Source organism: Erinaceus europaeus, chromosome 4 (assembly GCF_950295315.1).
Source record: "Erinaceus europaeus chromosome 4, mEriEur2.1, whole genome shotgun sequence".
Taxonomy (NCBI): Eukaryota; Metazoa; Chordata; class Mammalia; order Eulipotyphla; family Erinaceidae; genus Erinaceus; species Erinaceus europaeus.
In genome coordinates, this window is record NC_080165.1 from 22,177,994 (window position 1) to 22,200,388 (window position 22,395).

Below are 22,395 nucleotides of genomic sequence, written 5' to 3' on the forward strand. Positions count from 1 at the left end.
TACAGCTTTCCATTTTTAATGTTTGATTAAACAAAATACATCTTTTGTAAACAAACCCAGCACAAGGCCAACAAAAAAGGAATAAAAGCAAGAAAAACAAAAAGCCTAGGGTTGCCCCTTCCTGGGCATCAGGGTCAGTCCTGCCCCCTTTCTTAAAAGGTAGTGGGGCATTTTGCCTGGGTCCCTGTTCCTAAGCACCAGAACTGGATATGAACAGAGAAACCAGCCCTGAAATGTCTAAGCATCTTTGCATAACCCATTGGCTCATGGACTCCAAGTGCGTGGAGACTCGAAGTGCCATGTGCACAGGCCGAAGCAGATTGGTGGAGAGGAGCTGCCTCCTCTTCCCAGAAATGGCTTACTATCACTGACAGTGCCAGTGGACCCAAGGTCCTGCTTGTGACAATCAGCAAGTTGGCTGTAACTTCTGGTTGGTGGTGGCTGGAATGTCATTGTGCAGAGGAGCTCCCTGTGGTGCCAAGCAGGACTGGTGTAGAAAATGGTGCAGAAGAGACTGCAGCCAATTGCTGAGAAGATGTAATGAAGTAGCTGTTTGATGGCCTCTGTTACTCAGCATAGAAAAATGGCCTTGCTGGATTGAAGATACATGTGCAGAAAAAGTGCTGGTGTAAACATGCACTCCAGTCACAGTGGGGAGCAAGCCTCAGCTTCATCCCATTAAGCTTGCTCAGGCTTGACATGCAAGCCTCAGGCTGACTTTGCTGCTGGAAAGAAGTCTCACCAGCAGGTCAGCTCCCAGACCTGTCAAGACTATTGAATGATCTGGAAGGGCTAGACAGGCGAGCCCTGCCTGCCCTGCTGCCTCGAGGCAATGACAACCACTCTGGTGACAGTGTGGCGGAACACTTCCCCATCTCTTTAGCTTTCCAAGATTACAGGGGGAAAGTGGCCTACAACTAGTTGAAGAGGTGGGGGGGATGGGTCAATTCTCAGTTGATTTGTAAAGAAAACTACAGAAAGATGACAAACCCAGATGCTATGACATAATGTATATGGTCATGCAACTCTGGGGTTCTGGTTTTTATCCCTATAGCGCCAAGCCTAGGTTCTACCTACTCTTAACCGCTCTCAATCCCTGATAAAAAAATAAAATAAAAAAACCTCTCAATGTAGTGAAGTGGCAGGGACAAGTAGACTTGAGGAGGATGAGTTGCTATGCCTGCCTAGTTTGGCTTTGAGCACATCTTAGGAATCTATCTTACCCTGTCACACTGGAATATTGGAGGATTCAACCACTTGACATGGAATATTAGAGAATTTTCATCATAAAACTCCAAGGATGGCCACAAATCACTCTTTAAAAGGGTCGGGGCCAGCATGCAGTAGCACTGCTGGGATTTTGGAGATGGTTTCCTGAGACCCCCTTATGTTCTAGGTCCTATTCAAGTCAGTCACACTAGCGTTGCAAGTATAGTCTTCAGATCCACTGGCTGCCAGAAAGGGGGAATGGAGGCAGCATCTCCAGGTGAATCAGAGCAGCAGTGAACTCCAGCAGAACTTCTTGTCTCATAAAAAGGGGAAATAAGCTAGGACACACCTCTCTCTCCTCATAAATAAGAAAGTTCTTCCTTCCATTGCTTTTCCTAAGCATACATAGCTCCTGTCTTCCTCCCCAGGAACAAGTAGTGCTGATTGGTTCTTGGAACAGTCCATACACCTGTCCTATTGCACTGTCAAATCTGAGGAAAAACCCGATGAGATGTTTGGGGAGTGGCAAGGACAGACCCACTGTATGGGCCATAAGATGTCACCGAAGATTTAGGGAGCTGCGGTGAGGGAAGGCTGGGTAGAACTGTATTATACATCAGCCCTCCAACTCTGATGGGCCTCCACCTCTTCTGGTACCACCAGCAGCAGTTCACAGTTCTTTCCTCGCAAATGATGCTTTAGAAATTTCCTATGGGTGAGAAAAAATAAATAAATAAGTGAGGAAATGAATGCTAGTGAAAGCTGCAAATCCCAGCGTTGGGGTTCCATTTTCACCAGTTGCCCTGACAGTCCTAAAATACTAGTAGTCGTGGTCTGTAAGGTGTGCAGTGGCTAAAGTTCTAAATTTACAGGCAGGAGCTCCTGAGTCTGATGCACAGTACCACATGTGCCAGAGGGATGTTCTGGTTTTCTCCTAATAACTTTTTAACATACATGTTGTTTGTTGTTTCTTATTTTGCCAGAGCACTACTCAGCTCAGGCATATGGTGGTATGAGGTATCGAACCTGGGATTTTTGAACCCCAGGTCTATTGCATAACCATTATGCTATCTGCCCCATAATAACTTAGAAAAAAAGACTCGTAGTAATCTGTTTTTAGAAGGTACCACATTGTGTTTCCATCAACCTATCCAGTTGTATTTCCAATCTGAATTTGTGTTAATTCTAAAGCATTACTGCTAACTGTAGCTAGTTTTGTCAAAAATTGGCCAAAGTATCCTAATACATTTAACAGATAACTGTTTAAAAAAAAGTTTCTTGGGGCCAGATGGTGGCGCACCTGGTTAAGCGCACACACTACAGTGCACAAGGACCTGGGTTCAAGCCCTGGTCCCCACCTGCAGGGGGAAAGCTTCACAAATGGTGAGGCAGAGCTGCAGGTATCTCTCTGTCTCTCTCCTTCTCAACCTTCCTCTCCTCTCTCAATTTCTGTCTCTATTCAATAGCAAGTAAAAATTTTTTTTATTTGTTTTCCCTTTTGTTGCCCTTGTTGTAGTAGTTATTGTTGTTACTGATGTCGTTGTTGTTAGATAGGACAGAGAGAAATGGAGAGAGGAAGGGAAGATAGAAAGAGATAGAAAGGGAGAGAGAAAGATAGACACCTGCAGACCTGCTTCACTGCCAGTGAAGCGATTCCCCTGCAGGTGGGGAGCCGGGGGCTTGAACCGGGATCCTTACACCAGTCCTTGCGCTTTGCGCCACATGCGCTTAACCCACTGCGCTACCGCCCGACTCCCCCTAGTAAAAATGTTTTTTAAAAAGACACTTAAAAAAAAGTTTCTTTTTTGACCCCACGGGAATAAAGTCAACTTAGGCCTCAATGTTTATTTTCTTTTCTCTAATCTGGCAGCTAAGTCATACTGTCATAAGTGTATGAATTGTTACGGACCAGAAGGCTAGCATCTCTGATGCTGAATATTCCTTACCAAAGGTATTTAGGGCTAAGTTAGAGCCTACATTTAACTCAGGACCACATGGGAGCACCATCACACAAAGGGGAAGCTTCATGGATGGTGAGGTGGTGTGCTATCTTTCCCTCCTCTATCTAAAAAAGAAAGTCAGCATGGGAGCAGTGGAATCAAGTGTGTGAGGGGCTATGGTATTGTAAAGGCAAACAAAAACAGGGTTGGCAAAATGCTCACCTGCTTTGCCATGTGTGCAAGCCAAGTTGAAGCCTGGCCCCCATTGCACTGGAGAAAGCTCTGTGCTGTGGTGCCTTCCCCCGACCCCACCTGTTTCTTTCTATCTGAAGTCAGCCCAGAGCAGTAATGCCCCAGAAAAACAAGATATTAATGGTCCTCATGGGCCATCAAAAATTTAGATCTTTCAAGTCTGAATAAAGTTTTACAATTCTAAGTGGAGTAGGAAATGGATTCAGGAAGACAGGAATTTCATTTCCTTTGTCAATTCATCAAAAATAAGCTCAACTTTCCCCAACCCACCAAAGGAAGGAGTCCACTTATTGGCCACACAGGTACCTGAGCTCACTCTCTCCTCCAATCCACTCGGGCATCTTCAGTTTAGAGTCAAGGTTGTAGTAGGCACCTCCCACCTGTCGAACACAGATCCAGTGCTGCCTTTTGAGGGGCAACTTCAATGGGCCCCAGCATAGGCTGGAGGGCAGATTCATGATGAAGCCCATAACGTTAGTGAGAGCAATGACACTGACGTCCCTGAGAAGAGAACAGGGTCAGGTTGCAGAGTTATCACCCCAAGGTTCCCAGTCACACAGCTGATTGGTTACCAACTCCATGAGAACTCAAGCAGCGTCGATTCTCATCACGTCAAGCTGGGTTTAGATTACCTGCGCTTGTCCCACCAAACAGCTTCATAGCCTTTGGTCTGAAGTGCTGCCATAATGACATTCACATCATAGTTCCCATTTCCCAGCATGCTCTTCTTGTGGGGGGTCACCATGGTGTTTGGGGACAACCTGCAAATGTGAAAGTAGATGGGCTGAGGTAGATAGCATAATGGTTATGCAAAGAAACTCTCATGCCTGAGGCTCCAAAGTCCCAAGTTCAAACCCCACACCAGAGAGAGAGAGAGAGAGAGAGAGAGAGAGAGAGAGAGAGAAGGGGAGATGGGGTGAAGTCTCATTTGGTCTGTCTGGCCTCTCCTAGATCTGTACTACTTTGCATTACTACTCCCGGACAGGAGCTGGCTCCCCCCAGTCAAATAAAATTTAACCAGTTTTCACTAAAGCATTTTGGAGTCTAGGCTGCTGATACCTGACACTCCCTTTCCTACAAAAAACCTAAGCCAGGTTGTCTGGGAGGCAGCACAGCAAAAAAGCACAAGTCCTGCAAGCTTGAGGTTCTGCATCTGATAACAGACACTGTGTATGCCAGAATGATGCTCTGGTTCTCTCATATTAGTGATAAAAAGCAATTCAGCAGTGGCAAGGCCTATCGGCCACTTTTCCAGACACTGTATCTACACGGTGGCTAGTGGACACAGAATGTTCCATGAGTCTCATTTGCAGGGGAGACAGCATAATGGTTATGCAAACAGACTCTCATGCATGCCTGAGGCTCCTAAATCCCAGGTTCAATCCCCCACACCACCATAAACCAGAGCTGAGCAGTGCTCTGGTGTTTCTCTCTCTGCATCTCTCTCAAAAAAAAAATTTTTTTTTAAGTCCTTTATGGTGGCCCCATCCCACTCATTTCTGCAGTTCTCTTCCTTACTGATCTTCCCGCTTTGACACAGCCCTTTTCACACTGGAAAAAGACATTTACTAGATTCATTTTGGATGGGTACTCCCTTTTCTTCCTGACTTTTTTTTTTTTTTAAGTAATATAAGTGTTTTCTATTTAAGGCCTGCACTTAGTTGGTGATCAAAGGCCTACAGGAGAGGGCTAGCAACATAAATGTATGGATTAAGACCAGACTATAAAAGGTAGCAAGGCTTAGGTTAAACTAGAATGTAAGACCTTCTCAAGGCATTGCGAATATATGTGTATGTGGAATACATGGGGGGAGGAGGGAATTGGCAGCCAGGCAGAGGTTCTCCCCAGAGAGGCTCTAGTTTCTCATATATGTTTTTTTCACTGTACAAAACAAAATACAACTGCAATACTGGTACGCCCCTGTCAACTTTAAGATATATATATATATATATATATATATTTTTTTTTTTTAATTTAAGAAAGGATAAATTAACAAAACCATAGGTTAGGAGGGGTACAACTCCACACAGTTCCCACCACCCAATCTCCATATCCCATCCCCTCCCCTGATAGCTTTCCCATTCTCTATCCCTCTGGGAGTATGGACCCAGGGTCTTTGTGGGTTGCAGAAGGTGGAAGGTCTGGCTTCTGTAATTGCTTCCCTGAAAGCTTTTTTTTTTTTTAAACTTTATTTATTTTCCCTTTTGTTGCCCTTGTTTATTGTTGTTGTAGTTATTATTGTTGTTGTTACTGATGTTGTTGTTGTTGGATAGGACAGAGAGAATTGGAGAGAGGAGGGGAAGACAGAGAGGGGGAGAGAAAGACAGACACCTGCAGACCTGCTTCACCGCCTGTGAAGTGACTCCCCTGCAGGTGGGGAGCCGGGGGCTCAAACCGGGATCTTTATGCTGGTCCTTGTGCTTTGCACCATGTGCGCTTAACCCACTGTGCTACCGCCCAACTCCCAACTTTAAGCTTTTTATTATTATTATCTTAATCAAACCTCTTTAGCCAAAGGTCAGGAAGGTAGTACTCAGGTTGCAATTTGGGGCTTAAAAGCATGAGATACTGAATTTGATCCCTGATATGGCATGTGTAGGTACTGGCTCTCCCTCTAATGTTAATGAATAAATAAAACCTCTTTAGCCATCCCATTTAAAGAAAGATAAAATGAGGTCAGACCTGAATTCATTTCTTTTTTTTTTTTAAAGATTTTATTTATTAATGAGAAAGATAGGAAGAGAGAGAGAGAGACAGAGAAAACAGCTGTGAGTCTGGTACATGTGCTGCCAGGGATTGAATTCAAGACCTCATGCTTGAGTCCAATGCTTTAATCAACGCACCACCTCCGGGACTACCTGAGTTCATTTCTAACTGTATGACATAGGGCTGAGAAGATAGCATAATAGTTATACAAGGAAGCTTTATAAATGGTCCCAGGTTCAATCTCTAGCAGCACCATAAACCAGAGCTAACTAGTGCTCTGGTAGGAAAGAAGAGAGAGAGAGAGACAGGCTGGTGAAGCAGCTTCTTTGGATAGTGTGCTTTGCCATGGGCATGTGACCCCCAGGTTCAAGTCTGGCCCCCAATGCACCTAAGGAAGCTTCAGTGCTGTGGTCCCTCACTTTCTCTCTCTGCCTATCTCTAGCTACAAACAAAAAAGACTCAGAATTTCCTTGATTTAAATGAAGCACAAAGTACAGCTCACAAATCCTAAAAGTGCTCTGCTGGAGATGGCTATTATGATGATGTGTCTGCCTTGCCCTTGGAGATCATTTAAGTTCTCAGAGTTAACTCAGTAAAAACCTTTTGGGGGCGGAGGATAGATAGCATAGTGGTTATGCAAACAGACTCTCATGTCTGAGGTTCCGAAGTTCCAGGTTCAACCCCCCACACCACCATAAGCCAGAGCTGAACAGTGCTCTGGTTAAAAAAAAAAAAATTAAAAACCTTTTGGGGGGCCAAGTGGTGGCACACCTGGAAGAGCACACGTTACCATGTATAAGGACCCAAGTTCAAGGCCCCTTGTATCCACCTGCAGGGAGAAAGCTTCAGAAGTAGTGAAGAAGTACTGTAGGTGTCTGTTTCTCTCCCTATCACCCATCTCCATTTCTCTATCTCTATAAAATTTTAAAAATAAATATAAATAGTAAAAAACAAACAAACAAACAAAAAAAACCTTTTCTCAGTTTACAACCTTATCCTTGTGTGGCTTCTTCCACTTATTCAGAATTTTGTTTATTTATTTAATAGAGCAGTGCTCAGCTCTGGTTTATGATGGTGCTGGAAACTGAGCTGGAGGACGGAAGCCTCAGGCATGGGTCATCTGCATAACCATTGTGCTATCTTCCTAACCCACTCAGGAACATTTTAAGATTTTATATATATGAGAGAGAATTTCTTAAGAAGCAGAGAGGAGAGACAGACAAGCACCACTTTGGGACTAGAGACAAGCAGTGATGGGGTGGAATGAAAGTCTGGTGCTCTATTAGTTGAACCATTTCCCTAGTTCAAGGCTTTTCTTTTTCTAGCCAGAGCATTCACCGCTCAGCTCTAGCTTATGGTGGTACTGGCTGGGGATAGCGCCTACAATCCCAAAGCCTCAAGTACTAAAGTTTTTTTTGCATAACCACAGTGCTACCTCCCCAGCATCAGGGATTTTTTTTTTTAAAAAAACTGTCTCTTTAATCCATTTTTTAATCATTATTTTATTTATCATTGGATAGACAGTTAAAAATTAGAGGGAAGTGGTCCGGGAGGTGGTGCAGTGGCTAAGGCACCAGAATCTCAAGCATGAGGTGCTGAGTTCGATCCCCGGCAGCACATGTACCAGAGTGATGGCTGGTTCTTTCTCTCGTCCTATCTTTCTCATGAATAAATAAATTATTAAAAAAAAAATTAGAGGGAAGGGGAAGACAGAAAGGGAGACACCTGCAGCCCTGTTTCAGCACTCCTAAAGCTTTCCTCCTGCAGGTGGGGACTGGGGGCTTGAACCCGGGTCTTTGTGCATTGTAATGTGTGCCCCAGAGATCTTTTTCTTTTTAACTATTTATTTATTTACTCCCTTTTGTTGCCCTTGTTGTTTTATTGTTGTTGTTATTGATGTCATTGTTGGATAGGACAGAGAGAAATGGAGAGAAGAGGGGAAGACAGAGAGGGGGAGAGAAAGACAGACATCTGCAGACCTGCTTCACCGCCTGTAAAGCGACTCCACTGCAGGTGGGGAGCCGGGGGCTCGAACCAGGATCCTTCTGCCGGTCCCTGCGCTTTGCGCCACATGCGCTTAACCTGCTGCACTACCGCCTGACTCCCGAGATCTTTTTTTTTTTTTTTCCCTTTTGTTGCCCTTGTTGCTTTTTACTGTTGTTGTAGTTATCATTGATGTCGGCGTCGTTAACCCCGAGATCTTCTAAAAGTGAGATGACTTTCCCACTGTGGTAGCGAATGTTGGTTGTTCACTAATAGCTATAATCTTTTTTTTTTCTTTAGACTAATAATTTTTAAAGCAAGTTTTTAATTTTTTATTTGATTTATCAGATAGAGACAAAGAAAAATTGAGAGGGAAGGGGGAGACAGATACAGACACCTGCAGCAGTACTTCACCACTCCTGAAGCTTTCCCCATGCGGGTAGGGACCAGGGGGATTGAACCCACGTCCTTGCAAATTATAACATGTGTGCCATTATCACTAGATACAACAATGCCTGGCCAAAATAATTTTTTTTACTATTTTTTTATTTTAATTTTTAAATAGAGACAAAAAAAGAGGTCACAGCACAAAAACTTCCTGCAGTGCAGTGGGGACCAGGTTCAAACTTGGGTTGTGCACATGGTAAAGCAGGACACTATGCAAATAAGCTATTACTGTTTCTCTGGCCCTGATTGCTTTTTAGCTTTATGACTACAGGATATGGTTCCACACCGCACCCATCACCAAGATTCTGTATCTATACCCTTCCACATCCCACAGATAACCACTATAGTTCTACATAAGTTACATAAGTAACTGGTTACCGCACGCTAACCAACTACACCACTGGAGCTCCTATAACCACCATAATTCTAAAAAATTCTTAAAGACAATTTTTTTTCTTTCATGTTTATGTATTTTAGTTGTGTCTACAGGCCACATATGAGTGAAACCATCTGGTAACTATCTTTCTCCTGACTGCTATTTTTAAATATTTATTTACTTATGAGAACCAGAGCACCACTGTGGTACATGCTATGCTGAGTATTGAACTTGGGTTGGGAATTCATGCTTGAAAGGCCAACATTTTATCTACTGTGTCACCTCCCAGACCACATGACTTTTTTTTTTTTTTTACCAGAGCCCCACTCAGCTATAGCTTATGGTGGTCCAGGAAGATTGGAACTGGGGCTTCAGAGTCTCAGACATAAAGTCTTTTTGCATACTTTGCATAACCATTATGCTATCACCTCTGCCCTCTTTTTATTTATTTATTTATTGGGGGATTAATGCTTTATGCTTTACAATTGACAATAAATACAAGTTTACACATGCATAACATTTCCATTTCCAAGTTTTCCACATAACAATACAATCCCCACTAGGTCCTTTTCTTTACATTTTATTTACTTACTAGATAGAGAAATTTTTAAAAATTATTTTTATTTATTTATTATTGGATAAATAAAGAGAGAAACTGAGAGAGGAGGGGAGATAAAGACAGAGAGACAGGAAGATACCTGCAGCATTCGTAAAGCTTCCCCCCTGCAGGTGGGGACCATGGGCTTGAGCCTGGGTCCCTGTGAACTGTAATGCTTGTGCTCAACCAGGTGCACCACCGCCTGGCACCAAGACAGAGAGAAATTAAGAGGGCAGGAGAGAAAGAAATTTCAGCACTACTTCACTGCTTGTGCACTTTCTCCCGCAGACAGGGATCGGGGCTTGAACCCGGGTCCTTGCACATGGTAACATGTGCTGTCTACGAGGCATGCCACAGCCTGGTCTCTCCCTCCCTCTCCCTCTCACCTTTTATTTCTTTACTTTTAACCAGAGCACTGCTCATGATTTATCCCATGGTGCAGGGGATTGAACCTGGGACTTTCTTTTTGAATAACCATTATGCTATCTCCCCTATCCACATATTTTATTCACTTCCTCCTCCCCCCCTCCCCAGTCCGCCTCTTAGGAAGTGAATCTTCTTCTTCTAGGGCAAACGCTAGAAGAAGATTCACTTCCTAAGAGGCGGACTGGGGGTGGGGCAGTAAGAACAGTATTCTAACACATATGGCACCAGAGATCAAATTCATGCCTGTCTGTAAGCCCAGAGTTTCACTGCTGTACCACCTCCTTGGTCATATCTACAATCCTCTTTACCCCTTCCCAGCTTACATTAGGTTTTTACCCCTGTACTAGGCTCCCAACCTAGTTTTCATCTATTTAGACTTTAAGTTACTTAATTTGGGTAAGAAACACAGGCCTAGCTAAAAGAACACTTGACTACTGAAACACTGACATCAGTCAGTGAAAATGTCTGAGATCTAAGGGCTGGGCATGTGTTACCACGGACAAAGACCTGGGTTCAAGCCCTGGTCTCCACCCACAAGGGAAAAGCTTCACAAGCAATGAAGCAGTCAGTCCTTCAGGTGTCAGTCTCTCTCCTCCTGCATCCCTTTTCCTTTTCCCCTCTCAGTTTCTCTGTCCTATCAAAATAAATAAAGTAAAATAAAAAAGAAATGAAATATTTTAGGTCTGAGAATCTTCATAAAAACCTTGCCAAAGTGCTGTCCTGTCTTTTGACTTCTCAGCTCCTTCCTCCTCCGAGCACAGGCACATACGGTAACATGTATGAGCTCAAGTATCCAAATCGTAACCTAAACCCACTGAGGGCTCCGGTCCAGTTTCTGATCTTTTCTTTTCTCCAATTTCACTTTAAACTAAGGACCTATTTTTGCTACCATGCAGACCTCAGCCCTATCTGCAAATCCTGAAGGGAGACAATATCTGAGACTCCTCTCTCTTCCTTGACCTTAATTACTGCCAAGTCATTAGCTAAGTTCTAAATTTCTATTCATTTCCAATTCTAAACATGAGTCATCTCATATCCACATTATTGAAACTCCACCCTGCTTTTGTATTTCTCCTATTTTATCTGGCTAAAATTCAACTGCTAGGATGAACTTCCTCTCAGCAAATGGCATTCAACATTTTTTTTCTCTCATTTATACTATTCATTAGACATTAACAAGTGCTTCTAAAAAAGCACAGGAGCTTAGATCTGGGGGCTGTTTTTTCTTTTTGCCCTTGTTTTTTTTATTGTTGTAGTTATTATTGTTGTTATTGATGTCATCATTGTTAGATAGGACAGACAGAAATGGAAAAAGGAGGGGGAGACAGGGGGAGAGAAAGACAGACACCTGCAGACCTGCTTCACCACCTGTGAAGCAACTCCCCTGCAGGTGGGGAGCCCGGGACTCAAACCGTGATCCTTACACCAGTCCTTGCGTTTTGCACCACATGTGCTTAACCTGCTGCGCTACTGTCTGACTCCCGGATCTGGGGATTTTAAATTATGTGGTTAAATCTGCCAATATATTTTTTAAATATTTTGTTTATTGGATAGAGACAGAGAATTTGAGAGGAAGAGGGGTGGAAGAGATGGAGAAAGACACACACCTGCAATACTGCTTCACCCCTTGCAAAGCTCTTCCCCTGCAGGTGGGGACAAGGGGCTTGATCCTGGGTCCTTGAGCATTATAACGTGCACTTAACTGGGTGCACCACCATCTGGCCCATAAGCCTGCCACTATTAATTTTTCTTAAGATCCGAATGGAGTGGTCCAGGAGGTGGCACAGTAGATAAAACACTGACGCTCAAGCATGAGGTCCTGAGTTCAATCCCTGGCAACACATGTACCAGAGTGATGTCTGGTTCTTTCTCTCTCTCCTCCTATCTATCCTATGAATAAATAAAATCTTTAAAAATAAAGATCTGAATGGACTGCTTCCCCCCCCTTAACTCGCTTTAAATCCCAAGGTTGTAAGTCCTGCTCTGCTTGTGCTCTCTTCAGAGCCTGGCAGTGCCTGGCACACTGCAGGCTGCTTGCAAATGTTTGTTTAAAACCTTCCACCTTCTCTCCCTCACCTCTTCACTCTGCTTTTTAAATTTTATTTCAATCTGTTCACCTTTCCTTTTTCTCACACAGAATCTTTCCATACAAAATCTCTCTCTTATTTGGAATTTCACCTCTGGAGTAGAGACAAGGTATATTTTCTCTCTTTTTTAAATTTTTTAAAAAGTTTTATTTATTTATTAATGAGAAACAATAGGAGGAGAAAGAACCAGGCATCACCCTGGTACATGTGCTGCCAGGGATTGAATTCAGGACCTCATGCTAAGACTCCAATGCTTTATCCACTGCGCCACCTCCCGGACCACTAATTAAAAAAAAAACAAACAGGGGGTCGGGCGGTGGCGCAGTGGGTTAAGCGCATGTGGTGCAAAGCGCAGGAACCGGCATAAGGATCCCGGTTCGAGCCCCCGGCTCCCCACCTGCAGGGGAGTCGCTTCACAGGCGGTGAAGCAGGTCTGCAGGTGTCTGTCTTTCTCTTCCCTTCTCTGTCTTCCCCTCCTCTCTCCATTTCTCTCTGTCCTATCCAACAACGAATTGCGTCAACAAGGGCAATAATAATAACCACAACGAAGCTACAACAAGGGCAACAAAAGGGGGAAAAAAAATGGCCTCCAGGAGCGGTGGATTCATGGTGCAGGCACCGAGCCCAGCAATAACCCTGGAGGAGGAAAAAAAAAAAAAAACAAACACATTTTTTAATATTTACTAATTTATTTATTCCCTTTTGCTGCCCTTGTTTTATTGTTGTAGTTATTACTGCTGTTACTGATGTCGTTGTTGTTGGATAGGACAGAGAGAAATGGAGAGAGGAGGGGAAGACAGAGAGGGGGAGAGAAAGACACCTGCAGACCTGCTTCACCGCTTGTGAAGTGACTCCCCTGCAGGTGGGGAGCTGGGGTTCAAACTGGGATCCTAACGCTGATCCTTGCGCTTTGCACCACCTGTGCTTAACCTGCTGTGCTACCGCCCGACTCCCTCATTTTTATTTATTTTATTTTTATTTATTTATTGGATAGAGACAGCCAGAAGTCAAGAAGGAAGGGAGTGATAGAGAGGAAGAAATACAGAGAGACACCTGCAACACTACTTCATCACTCATAAAGCTTTCCCCCTGCAGGTGGGGACCAAGGGCTCAAACACAGGTCCTTGTGCATTGTTAACATGTGCACTTAACCAGATGTGCCATCACCCAGCCCAACAAAGTATATTCTCTATATAATGTCTGCTATTATTTTGAGGTGGATCTTTACGTTGTGATAACAAGGAATCAGGGAATATATTACAAACTGCTAAAACTTTTAAAGGCAAAATAGAGTGACCCAGCAGGTGGCAAAATAGATAAAGCATTGGCCTCTCTAGCCTGAGACCCTGAGTTCAATCCCTGGCATCACATGTGTCAGAGTGGTGCTCTGGTTCTCTCTTCAGAACTCTCCTATGCTAAAATCGAATTTTGGTTGCATGTATCTTTAACAAACATTTAGCCTTCTTCCATTTAGAGAAGACACAGCTGAATCTACCACCCACAAACACCTGTGACCATCACATCTTCAGACCAGACGCAGTGTAGTAGGCAGGGTAAATGACCTCACTGCTCAATAATACTTTCTACTACCCAGGAAGCAGCTGAGCAGTTAGAAAGGCAGGACCTGGGGGCACAAAGCTTGGGTCCAAATCCTGCTCCTAACTGCTCCATTAAATCACTATGCCATGATTTCCTCATGCAGAAAAATTTGGTAACCAGGCAGTGGTGCACCTGGTTGAGTGACATTGTGTTGAGCGATGTCACAAGGCACAAGAGCCCAGGTTCACCCCACCTTCCTCCAGTCCCCACCTGCAAGGGCGAAGCTTTGAGAGCAGTGAAGCAGTGCAGACACTGCAGGAGTCTGTCTCTCCCTGTTTCCCTTCTTTCTTGATTTCCCCCCCTTTTGTTGCCCTTATTTATCATTGTTGTTGATGTTATTATTGTTGTTGTTATTGCCATTGTAGTTGTTGGATAGGCCAGAGAGAACTCGAGAGAGGATAGGAAGACAGAGGGGGAGAGAAAGACACCTGCAGACTTGCTTCACTGCCTGTGAAATGAACTCCCTGCAGGTGGGGAGCCAGAGGCTCGACCCAGGATCCTGATGCCGGTCAGTGTGTTTCCGCCAGGTGCACTTAACCTGCTGAGCCACGGCCCGGCTCCCCCCCTCGATTTCTATCTCTATCAAATAAGTAAAATATTAAAAACCAAAAGCAAAAAAAGAAAAATGGGAAATTGGGTCCAGGAGTTAGCATAATGGCTATGCAAAAGATTCTTGTTTCTATGGATGTCAGGTCCCAGACTCAATCCCCAGAACCACCATAAGCCAGAGCTGAGCAGTGCTCTGGTAAATGAAATAAAATAAAATAGCAGAATCTATCAGTATACAATATACGTCAACACAAGAAAATCTTTGAAAACAGTGCATTACACAGTCTTCATCTACCTATGCTAGTAACTGTCATCATAAATTAGGAACCAAATTTATGGAAAACTTTTGAATACAGAGAATTTTGAGACTTGGCATTTACTAGTGAGTGGAAGTGGGCAAAATGTTTCAATTGGGAGGTAAAAGTTGAGTAGGGAGTCAGGCTGTAGCGCAGCGGGTTAAGCGCAGGTGGCGCAAAGCACAAGGACCAGCATAAGGATCCCGGTTCGAACCCCGGCTCCCCACCTGCAGGGGAGTCGCTTCACAGGCGGTGAAGTAGGTCTGCAGGTGTCTCTCTTTCTCTCCTCCTCTCTGTCTTCCCCTCCTCTCTCCATTTCTCTCTGTCCTATCCAACAACGACAACAACAATAATAACTACAACAATAAAACAACAAGGGCAACAAAAGGGAATAAATAAATTTTAAAAAATAAATAAATAAAAGAAATAGAAATATTAAGGGTCTGCCAAAGTTAAGCAGTTTAACAGACTGGCCTCTGATCTCTCTCTTAGTTAGATGATATGCTGATCTAAAACTAATTATCCTACTTCCTAGGACCTCATTTCTGAAGAGTTACACCTTTTGCCAGATAATAGTCATGATGCAAATGACACCGATGCCCTGCTATAGTTGTGATTAACATTGAAAATACTCAGTAAAAAATTGTCAGCACACTAGGATTAGCATTCTTTTATGAGGTCTACTGATGTTTCACTCTCAGTAGGTTTGCTCCAGCTGCAATTCATATGCACAGGGATGGTAATATCATTTTCAACTGAGAGGGTCAGAAAAGGTCTTCTAGCACTTCCAGCACTCAGTGATTTAAGAATGCTCTATCCTTCTCTGCACTGGGAACTAAGCAGGCCTAGTCTCTTCTAGGTAATGAAACAGATTCACTGCCAAAGCTCTAGACTACACACATGTTGCTGAGTCCATCCAGACACTGCAGAACTAATTCTTAAATCTGGGGAGATAGCATAATAGTAACACAAAAAGATTTCTATGCCCAAGACTCTATATCCCAGGTTCAATCCCCAGCACCAACATAAACTAGAGCTGAGCAGTGCTCTGGCTAAAATTAAAAAAAAAAAAAAGTTTGGGGGGGGAGGGTAGATAGCATAATGGTTATGCAAAGAGACTTTCACACCTGAGACTCCAAAGTCCCAGGTCTCAGGTTCAATCCCCTGCACCACCATAAACCAGAGCTGAGCAATGCTCTGGTAAAAAACAATAATAGTGGTCCGGGAGGTGACGCAGTGATGAAGCTTTGGACTCTCAAGCATGAGGTCCTGAGTTCGATCCCTGGCAGCACATGTGCCAGAGTGATATCTGGTTCTTTCTCTCTTCCCCATTAATAAATAAAATAATAATAATAAAGTAATGCTTATTTAAAACATCAAAGCAGAGAGAGAGGAAAAAACCTAAAAACCTTTTATCAAGCTGCTCAGTAGCTTTTGGCAACAGCAATAAAAATAGCCATCTATAATAAAGTAGAAAGAAGAGAGGAATCTCAAGACAGCTTCATGTCGCCACTTGGGCAATTTACCTTTTTGTTTTTCTTTCTTTTTTTAATTCTTGTTCTTTAAGATATATTCATTTATGAGAGAAAGAACCATAGCACCACTCAGGCATAAGCAACGGGTGGGGGGTGGGGAGGTCTCTCGACTGAGAGTTCAATGCTGGGAGTTCAATGGTGGTAGCGCAGGTGGTGCAAAGTCCAAGGACCCGCATAAGGATCCCGGTTTGAGCCGGGGGCTCCCCACCTGCAGGGGAGTCACTTCACAGGTGGTGAAGCAGGTCTGCAGGTGTCTGTCTTTCTCTCCCCCTCTCTGTCTTCCCCTCCTCTCTCCATTTCTCTCTGTCCTATCCAACAACGACGACATCAATAACAACAATAATAACTACAGCAATAAAAAAAAAAAAAACAAGGGCAACAAAAGGGAAAGTAAATAAATAAAAGAGCTGAATGCTGTAGCCACTGCGCCTGGGCTGCCCCTTCTCTTTTCCCATGTGAAACACTGTTAAGGACAGCTTCACAAAACAGTGTCTAAAAAGCACCAGACAACAGCACAATGCCTCAGAAAAAAGCTGAATGCTGTGTACACACCTTTCTTCTGGAACCCACCACATTCCTGCCCTTGACTACAACAGATGTAAACTCCTTGGAGGCAGAACTTCAGAGACAATATATTTAATAGCAGTGGTCAACAGGCCAGTTACAAATCTGAATGCAAGCCCGGTTCCAGCTCTTACTATCTTGGGTAAATTCCTGACTTTTTCTGAGTACTGTCTTCTACCTGTGAAATGGTAATAACCACAGGTATCCCACGGATTGTTGGGGGGATCACTAGAAATGAAGCAACAGAGGCTGCTAACACGACGCCTAGTCCATATTTAAGAGCTCAACGAGGTAGTTGATTCTGGCCCATTTTTGTCTCTTTCATACCTGCCAGTAGCATCTAACTAATAATACCTGTTGGTTTGAAAGCTTATGTAGTTGAGACATTGTCCCATCCGTAGAAATTAAGAAACAGGCGGGAGTCCGGCGTAGCTCAGCGGGTTATGCGCACGTGGCGCAAAGCACAAGGACCAGCTTAAGGATCCCGGTTCGAGCCCCCGGCTCCCCACCTGCAGGGGAGTCACTTCACAGGCGGTGAAGCAGGTCTGCAGGTGTCTGTCTTTCGCTCCCCTCTCTCTGTCTTCCCCTCCTCTCTCCATTTCTCTCTGTCCTATCTAACAACGACGACATCAACAACAATAATAACTACAACAACAATGAGAAACAACAAGGGTAACAAAAAGGGAAAATAAAGAAATATAAAATAAAAAAAAAAGAAATTAAGAAACAGGCAAAAACATCAAGAAGCTAAGGAGAAGTGGGGGTTCCCTACCTCTGGAAAATCTCTTGCAGTGTGTCCCGTGTGAAGGCATTGCCGTCCTGGAAGACGTTGTTGAGGGCATGCAGGGCACAAAGCTCCCTGCGCTGTTTCTCATGGTAGATTTGTGGGGGCGCTGCCTGCGGCAGCTCCAATGATTCAGATTTGGCCTTGTCTCCTTTCCATGGCACGCAACTCATGTTTTTCGTTTTAGGTTCGAGAGAGGGCTAAAAATACCCCACTCTTCCCTCCTGGGGGAGAATGGCAGCCTTAAGTCGCTTCGGGAGTCCTGAGGTCCACTTTATTCTCTGATGTCCATGATTTATGCTTTTTCACGGAGAGAAAAGATTAGAATAATAATAATTAAAAAAAAAAAAAAAAACCTTGGCTCTTCTCAGTAGAAAAGTAACTTTTGGGATTAATTTGTCGCATCGAAGTGCAGAATTCTACAAAAATTCAAACTGTTTCCCGTCTCCCACCCCCCATCAAACAAACACACACACACAGACAAAAAAATGACGATTCTCTCGCTCCGTCGCCCTCTGCAAATGCCCACCAGGCCTCAACGCAGGAGTAGGGAACGGACTCGGCCACATCGCTCCTTCTCCTCCATTTCTCTCGAACCGCAACGCCACGGAGTCCGGAGACGAGGCCTAGGTGTTGGCCGGCCGTCAGGTCCGAGCGGCTAACGCGGGCCGGGCTCGGCGGGATCGCGGGCCGAGCCGGGGCCTCGGGGGCGGCTCTCCATCCCCTGGTGCGCGGCGGCCCCGCGGGGCGCGGCTTCCTCCACAGCTCGCACTCGCCCTCCGGCCTCTGCCCTGCCTGGAAGGCAGTCCGGTCAGCCCGGGCGACGCGGCGGAGGACCAGACTGCCCGGGGCAGGCCCGCCCGCTGGGGCCGGCCCACTCGCCTCGTCCTCCCGAACCCCGGCCCACGGGACTCTCCGCCCCCACACCCCAGCTTCCCCGCCCGTCACGTGAGTGCAAGGCGAGGCTCCCTCTCAGCGCTCCCCCAGTCCCCGTCCCAGCCCGGGCTCCGCCGGCGGGACAATCCCGGGACGCGCCGCCGGCTTCCCCCTCACCGCTGCGGGCCGCCACCTGGAGCTGCGGGCCGCCACCTGGGCCGCGCTCGGCCGGGCGCGCGCGCACCTGAGCCCGACGTCAGCGGCCCCCGCCTGGCGCGTGCTCCGGACACGCCCTCCTGCGCCTCCCCGCCGCGGCGTCACGTCTGACGTCAGCGGCGCCGGCTATGGGGTCGCGGCGGCCGCGGGCCGGCCGGCGTGGGCCGTCGGTAGTGGGGGTTAGAGGGTAAGGTGTCGCCCGGTGCCTGGGTGCGACGCCTCCCGGCAACGGCTGGTGAAGCCGGAGCTCGGGTGCCGTCCTGGGGCCGCTTCTTCCCAGGCCGGGCAGGGCGGGGCGGCCAGCGGGAGTCCCGCCTCAGCGCCCCGCCCTCCCCTCCCCCCGGGCGCCGCTATGGGCGGCCACCCGGCCTGCGGCTGCACTTTGCGGCTCTCCGCGCCCTCCCCTCCCTCGGCGCCCGGCTCCTCGGCCGCGGGCGCTCGCTGGCCGCGCTGGAGCGGCCGCCCGGTGTCAGCCCAGCGCGCCCGCGGTCGGGCTGTTCCTGAGCTCCGCGTCGGGTCGGGCGCGCGTTCGGTGCCTGGCGGAGCGGGAAGCGCCTCGGCCCGACTCGGTCCTAGTGGGGTGAGGAGTCTGATTTCAGCTCCTTGCCGTCCTGTTTCCCAACCCACACACAGACTTAACTGTTCAGTTTTTATATAGGAGTGGGGGGTGGTGACAGTGGGGAGAGACGCCTGCGGCTGCGTCACCACTCTGAAGCTTCCCCCTGCAGGTGAAGAGCGGGGACTCGAACCCTCCTTGGGCAGGCTCACGGGTGTGCTCTACCGCCCGGCCCCTGCAGACGTCTCTCTCCCTCTCGATTTCCCCCTTCCCTCGTAGTTTCTCTGTTTCGATCCAATGAAGAATAAAAATAGTAAAGATCCGGGTTTGAGCCCCCGGCTTCCCACCTGCAGGGGAGTCGCTTCACAGGCGGTGAGGCAGGTCTGCAGGTGTCTGTCTTTCTCTCCCCCTCTCTGTCTTCCCCTCCTCTCTCCATTTCTCTCTGTCCTAGCCAACAAAGATGACATCAATAACAACAATAACTACAACAATAAACGGGCAACAAAAGGGAAAATAAATATAAAAAATTAATAAAAACAGTTTAGGGGCCGGGTGGTGGCGCACCTGGTTGAGCGCACATGTTACAGTGCTCAAGGACCCAGGTTCGAGCCTACAGTCCCCACCTGCAGGGGGAAAGCTTCACAAGTGGTGAAGCAGTGCTGCAGGTGTCTCTCTGTCTCTCAACCTCTCTATCCTTCCCTTCCCTCTTGATTTCTGACAGTCTCTATCCAATAGCCAAATAAATATAGTAATGAAAAACATTATTAAAAAATAAGTAAAAATAAAAATATTTTAGTGGTCCGGAAAGTAAATGCAGTAGATAAAGCATTAGACTCTCAAACATGAGGTCCTGAGTTCAGTTCCCGGCAGCACGTGTACCAGAGTGATGTCTGTTTTTTTCTCTCTCTTCCTACCCCTCTCATAAATAAATAAAAATGTTTTTTTTAAAAAAAAAACTTTAAAAGTGGGCGGGTCTTAGCGCAGCAAGCTAAGCGCACATAATGTGAAGCACGAGGGTGTAAGGATCCCAGTTCAAGCCCCCAGCTCCCCACATACAGGGGAGTGTCTTCATGCATGGGTTGAATGCATGGCAGAACAGATACACTATTCAGGTGAGCTGTTCTGCCAGCCTGATGCTCTGGCTCTTTCTCCTTCCCTCATGTTTTTCTGATTGGTGTTATTAAATAAGTAAATTTAAGGATTTCTTTGGAGGGGAGGAAGAGAGAGAACAGTTAAGAGTATCTGGCATATGTACAATGCTTTATCCACCGTGGCACCTTCTGTCCACTAAATAAACACATCTTTAGAGAAGAAATGGATGATCAAAATAGTTCACTTGGACAGTACATTTTCTTTGCCACAAACACAACTCATGTCTGAGCCTGCCTGGACCTACTTCACTAGAGAAAGCTTCATTGCCCTGGTGTCTTTATGAAAAATGTTAGGGGGTCGGGCGGTGGTGCACTGGATTAAGTGCACATAATTTGAAGTGCAAGGACCCACTTTAGTCCCTGCTCCCCACCTTCAGGGGGGTCACTTCACAAGTGGTGAAGCAGGTCTGCAGGTGCCTACCTTTCTCCCTCTCTGTCTTCCCCTCCCCTATCAATTTCTCTCTATCCTATCCAATTAAAAAAAAACCTGGGGGCTGGATGGTGGTGCACCTGGTTGAGCACTTACGTTACAGTGCACAAGGATCCAGGTTCAAGCCCCTGGTCCCCACCTGCAGGGGTGAAGGCTTCACGATTGATGAAGCAGGGCTGCAGGTGTCTGTCTCTCTCCCTGTCTACTTCCCCTTCTCTCTCAATTTTTGGCTGTCTCCAGTAAATAAAGATAATAAATTTTTTTTTAAAAAATTAATCTAATGGTGGTCCGGGAGGTGGTGCAGTGGCTAAGGCACTAGACTCTCAAGCATGAGGTCTTGAGTTCAATCCCCAGTAGCACATGTACCAGAGTAATGTCTAGTTCTTTCTCTCTATACTATCTTTCTCATTGATAAATAAATAAAATCTTAAAAAAAATTAATAAAATGAGTGGTCTGGGAGGTGGTTCAGTGGATAAAGCCTTGGACTCTCATGAGGTCCTGAGTTCAGTCTCTGGCAGCACATGTACCAGAGTGATGTCTGGTTCTTTCTCCTCCTATCCCTATCATTAATAAACAAAATTTTTTATTAAAAAATGAAAAATGGCGGGACTCAGGCGGGTTAAGGACATGTGGTGCAAAGCACAAGGACCGGAATAAGGATTCCAGTTGAAGCCCCCAGCTCCCCACCTGCAGGTAAATCGATTCACAAGCGGTGAAGTAGGTCTGTAGGTGTCTATCTTTCTCTTTCCCCTCTCTGTCTTCCTTTCCTCTCTCCATTTCTCTCTGTCCTATCTATCCAACAACAACGACAACAATAATAACTACAACAATAAAACGAGGGCAACAAAAGAGAATAAATAAATATTGAGAAAGAAGAATAAAAGGAAAAGCTTGAAATACTGATGTTGATGTGAAAGAATATTTTTAGTGGCAAGGTTTGCTTCCCTTCAGTCAGAAAAGCCAAATGAAAGCATATGTCTCATTATTTTTGAGCTAGGTGGTGGCACACCTGGCTGATCGCACATGGTACAAGGTGCAGTCACCCAGGTTCAAGCCCCCAGTCCCCACCTGCAAGGGGAAAGCTTTACAAGCAGTCAAGCAGTGTTTCAGGTGTCTCTCTTTCTCCCTGTCTCCCCCTGCCCTCTCAATTACTGTCTCTAGCAAATAAACACTTTTAAAAATCTCTATTTTAAGGAGAGATATTACAACACTACTCTACCTCCCATGGTTTCCCCCAGGTACTGTCCATGGTCTTACGATGCAGGGTTCAAGCCCAGGACCTCAGGTATGCTAAGGGCTGATGCTTTAGCAGGTGAGATATTTCTTTCTTCTATATATTTATTTTTAATACTTTTTGCTCTTTTCTTTAAAATTTTTTTATTATCTTTATTGGATAGAGACAGCCAGAAATCGAGAGAGGGAAGGGGGAGATAGTGAGGGAAAGTGACAGAGACACCTGCAGCCCTGCTTCACCACTTGCAAAGCTTTCCCCCTGAGGGTGTGGGACCGGGGGCTCGAACCTGGGTCCTTGTGCATTATAACATGTGTGCTCAACCAAGTGTGCCACCACTCAGCCCCTACTTTTTGCTCTTTAAATTTTTTTTTCCTCCAGGGTTAAGCCGTTTCCCCCCATTTTGTTGCCCTTGTTTATCGTTGTTGTTACTGTTGTCGTTGTTGTTGGATGGGACAGAGAGAAATGGAGAGAGGAGGGGAAGACAGAGGGGGAGAGAAAGATAGACACCTGCAGACCTGCTTGATTTTCACTGCACTGGAAGAAGCTTTCAGTGCCTTTTCCTCTCTGTGTGTCTCTGCTG

At 45.8% G+C, this 22,395-nt stretch overlaps 1 protein-coding gene across 2 annotated transcripts; it reads right to left on the reverse strand.

The window, feature by feature from the left end:
- On the reverse strand, positions 1-18,018 carry JOSD1 (Josephin domain containing 1). Of its 2 annotated transcripts, XM_016186524.2 has the most exons (5): positions 17,881-18,018; positions 17,340-17,651; positions 4,034-4,162; positions 3,708-3,902; positions 1-1,918 (listed from the first exon to the last, which is right to left on the reverse strand). In XM_016186524.2, the coding sequence occupies exons 2-5, from the start codon at positions 17,522-17,524 to the stop codon at positions 1,819-1,821; spliced, it is 609 nt and encodes a 202-aa protein (XP_016042010.1). In that variant the 5' UTR covers positions 17,525-17,651; positions 17,881-18,018; the 3' UTR covers positions 1-1,818. The 2 variants fall into 2 exon arrangements, with proteins under 2 accessions (XP_016042010.1, XP_007519371.1); XM_007519309.3 differs by having other exon boundaries at positions 17,340-18,018.
- Positions 18,019-22,395: the final 4,377 nt, after the last annotated feature.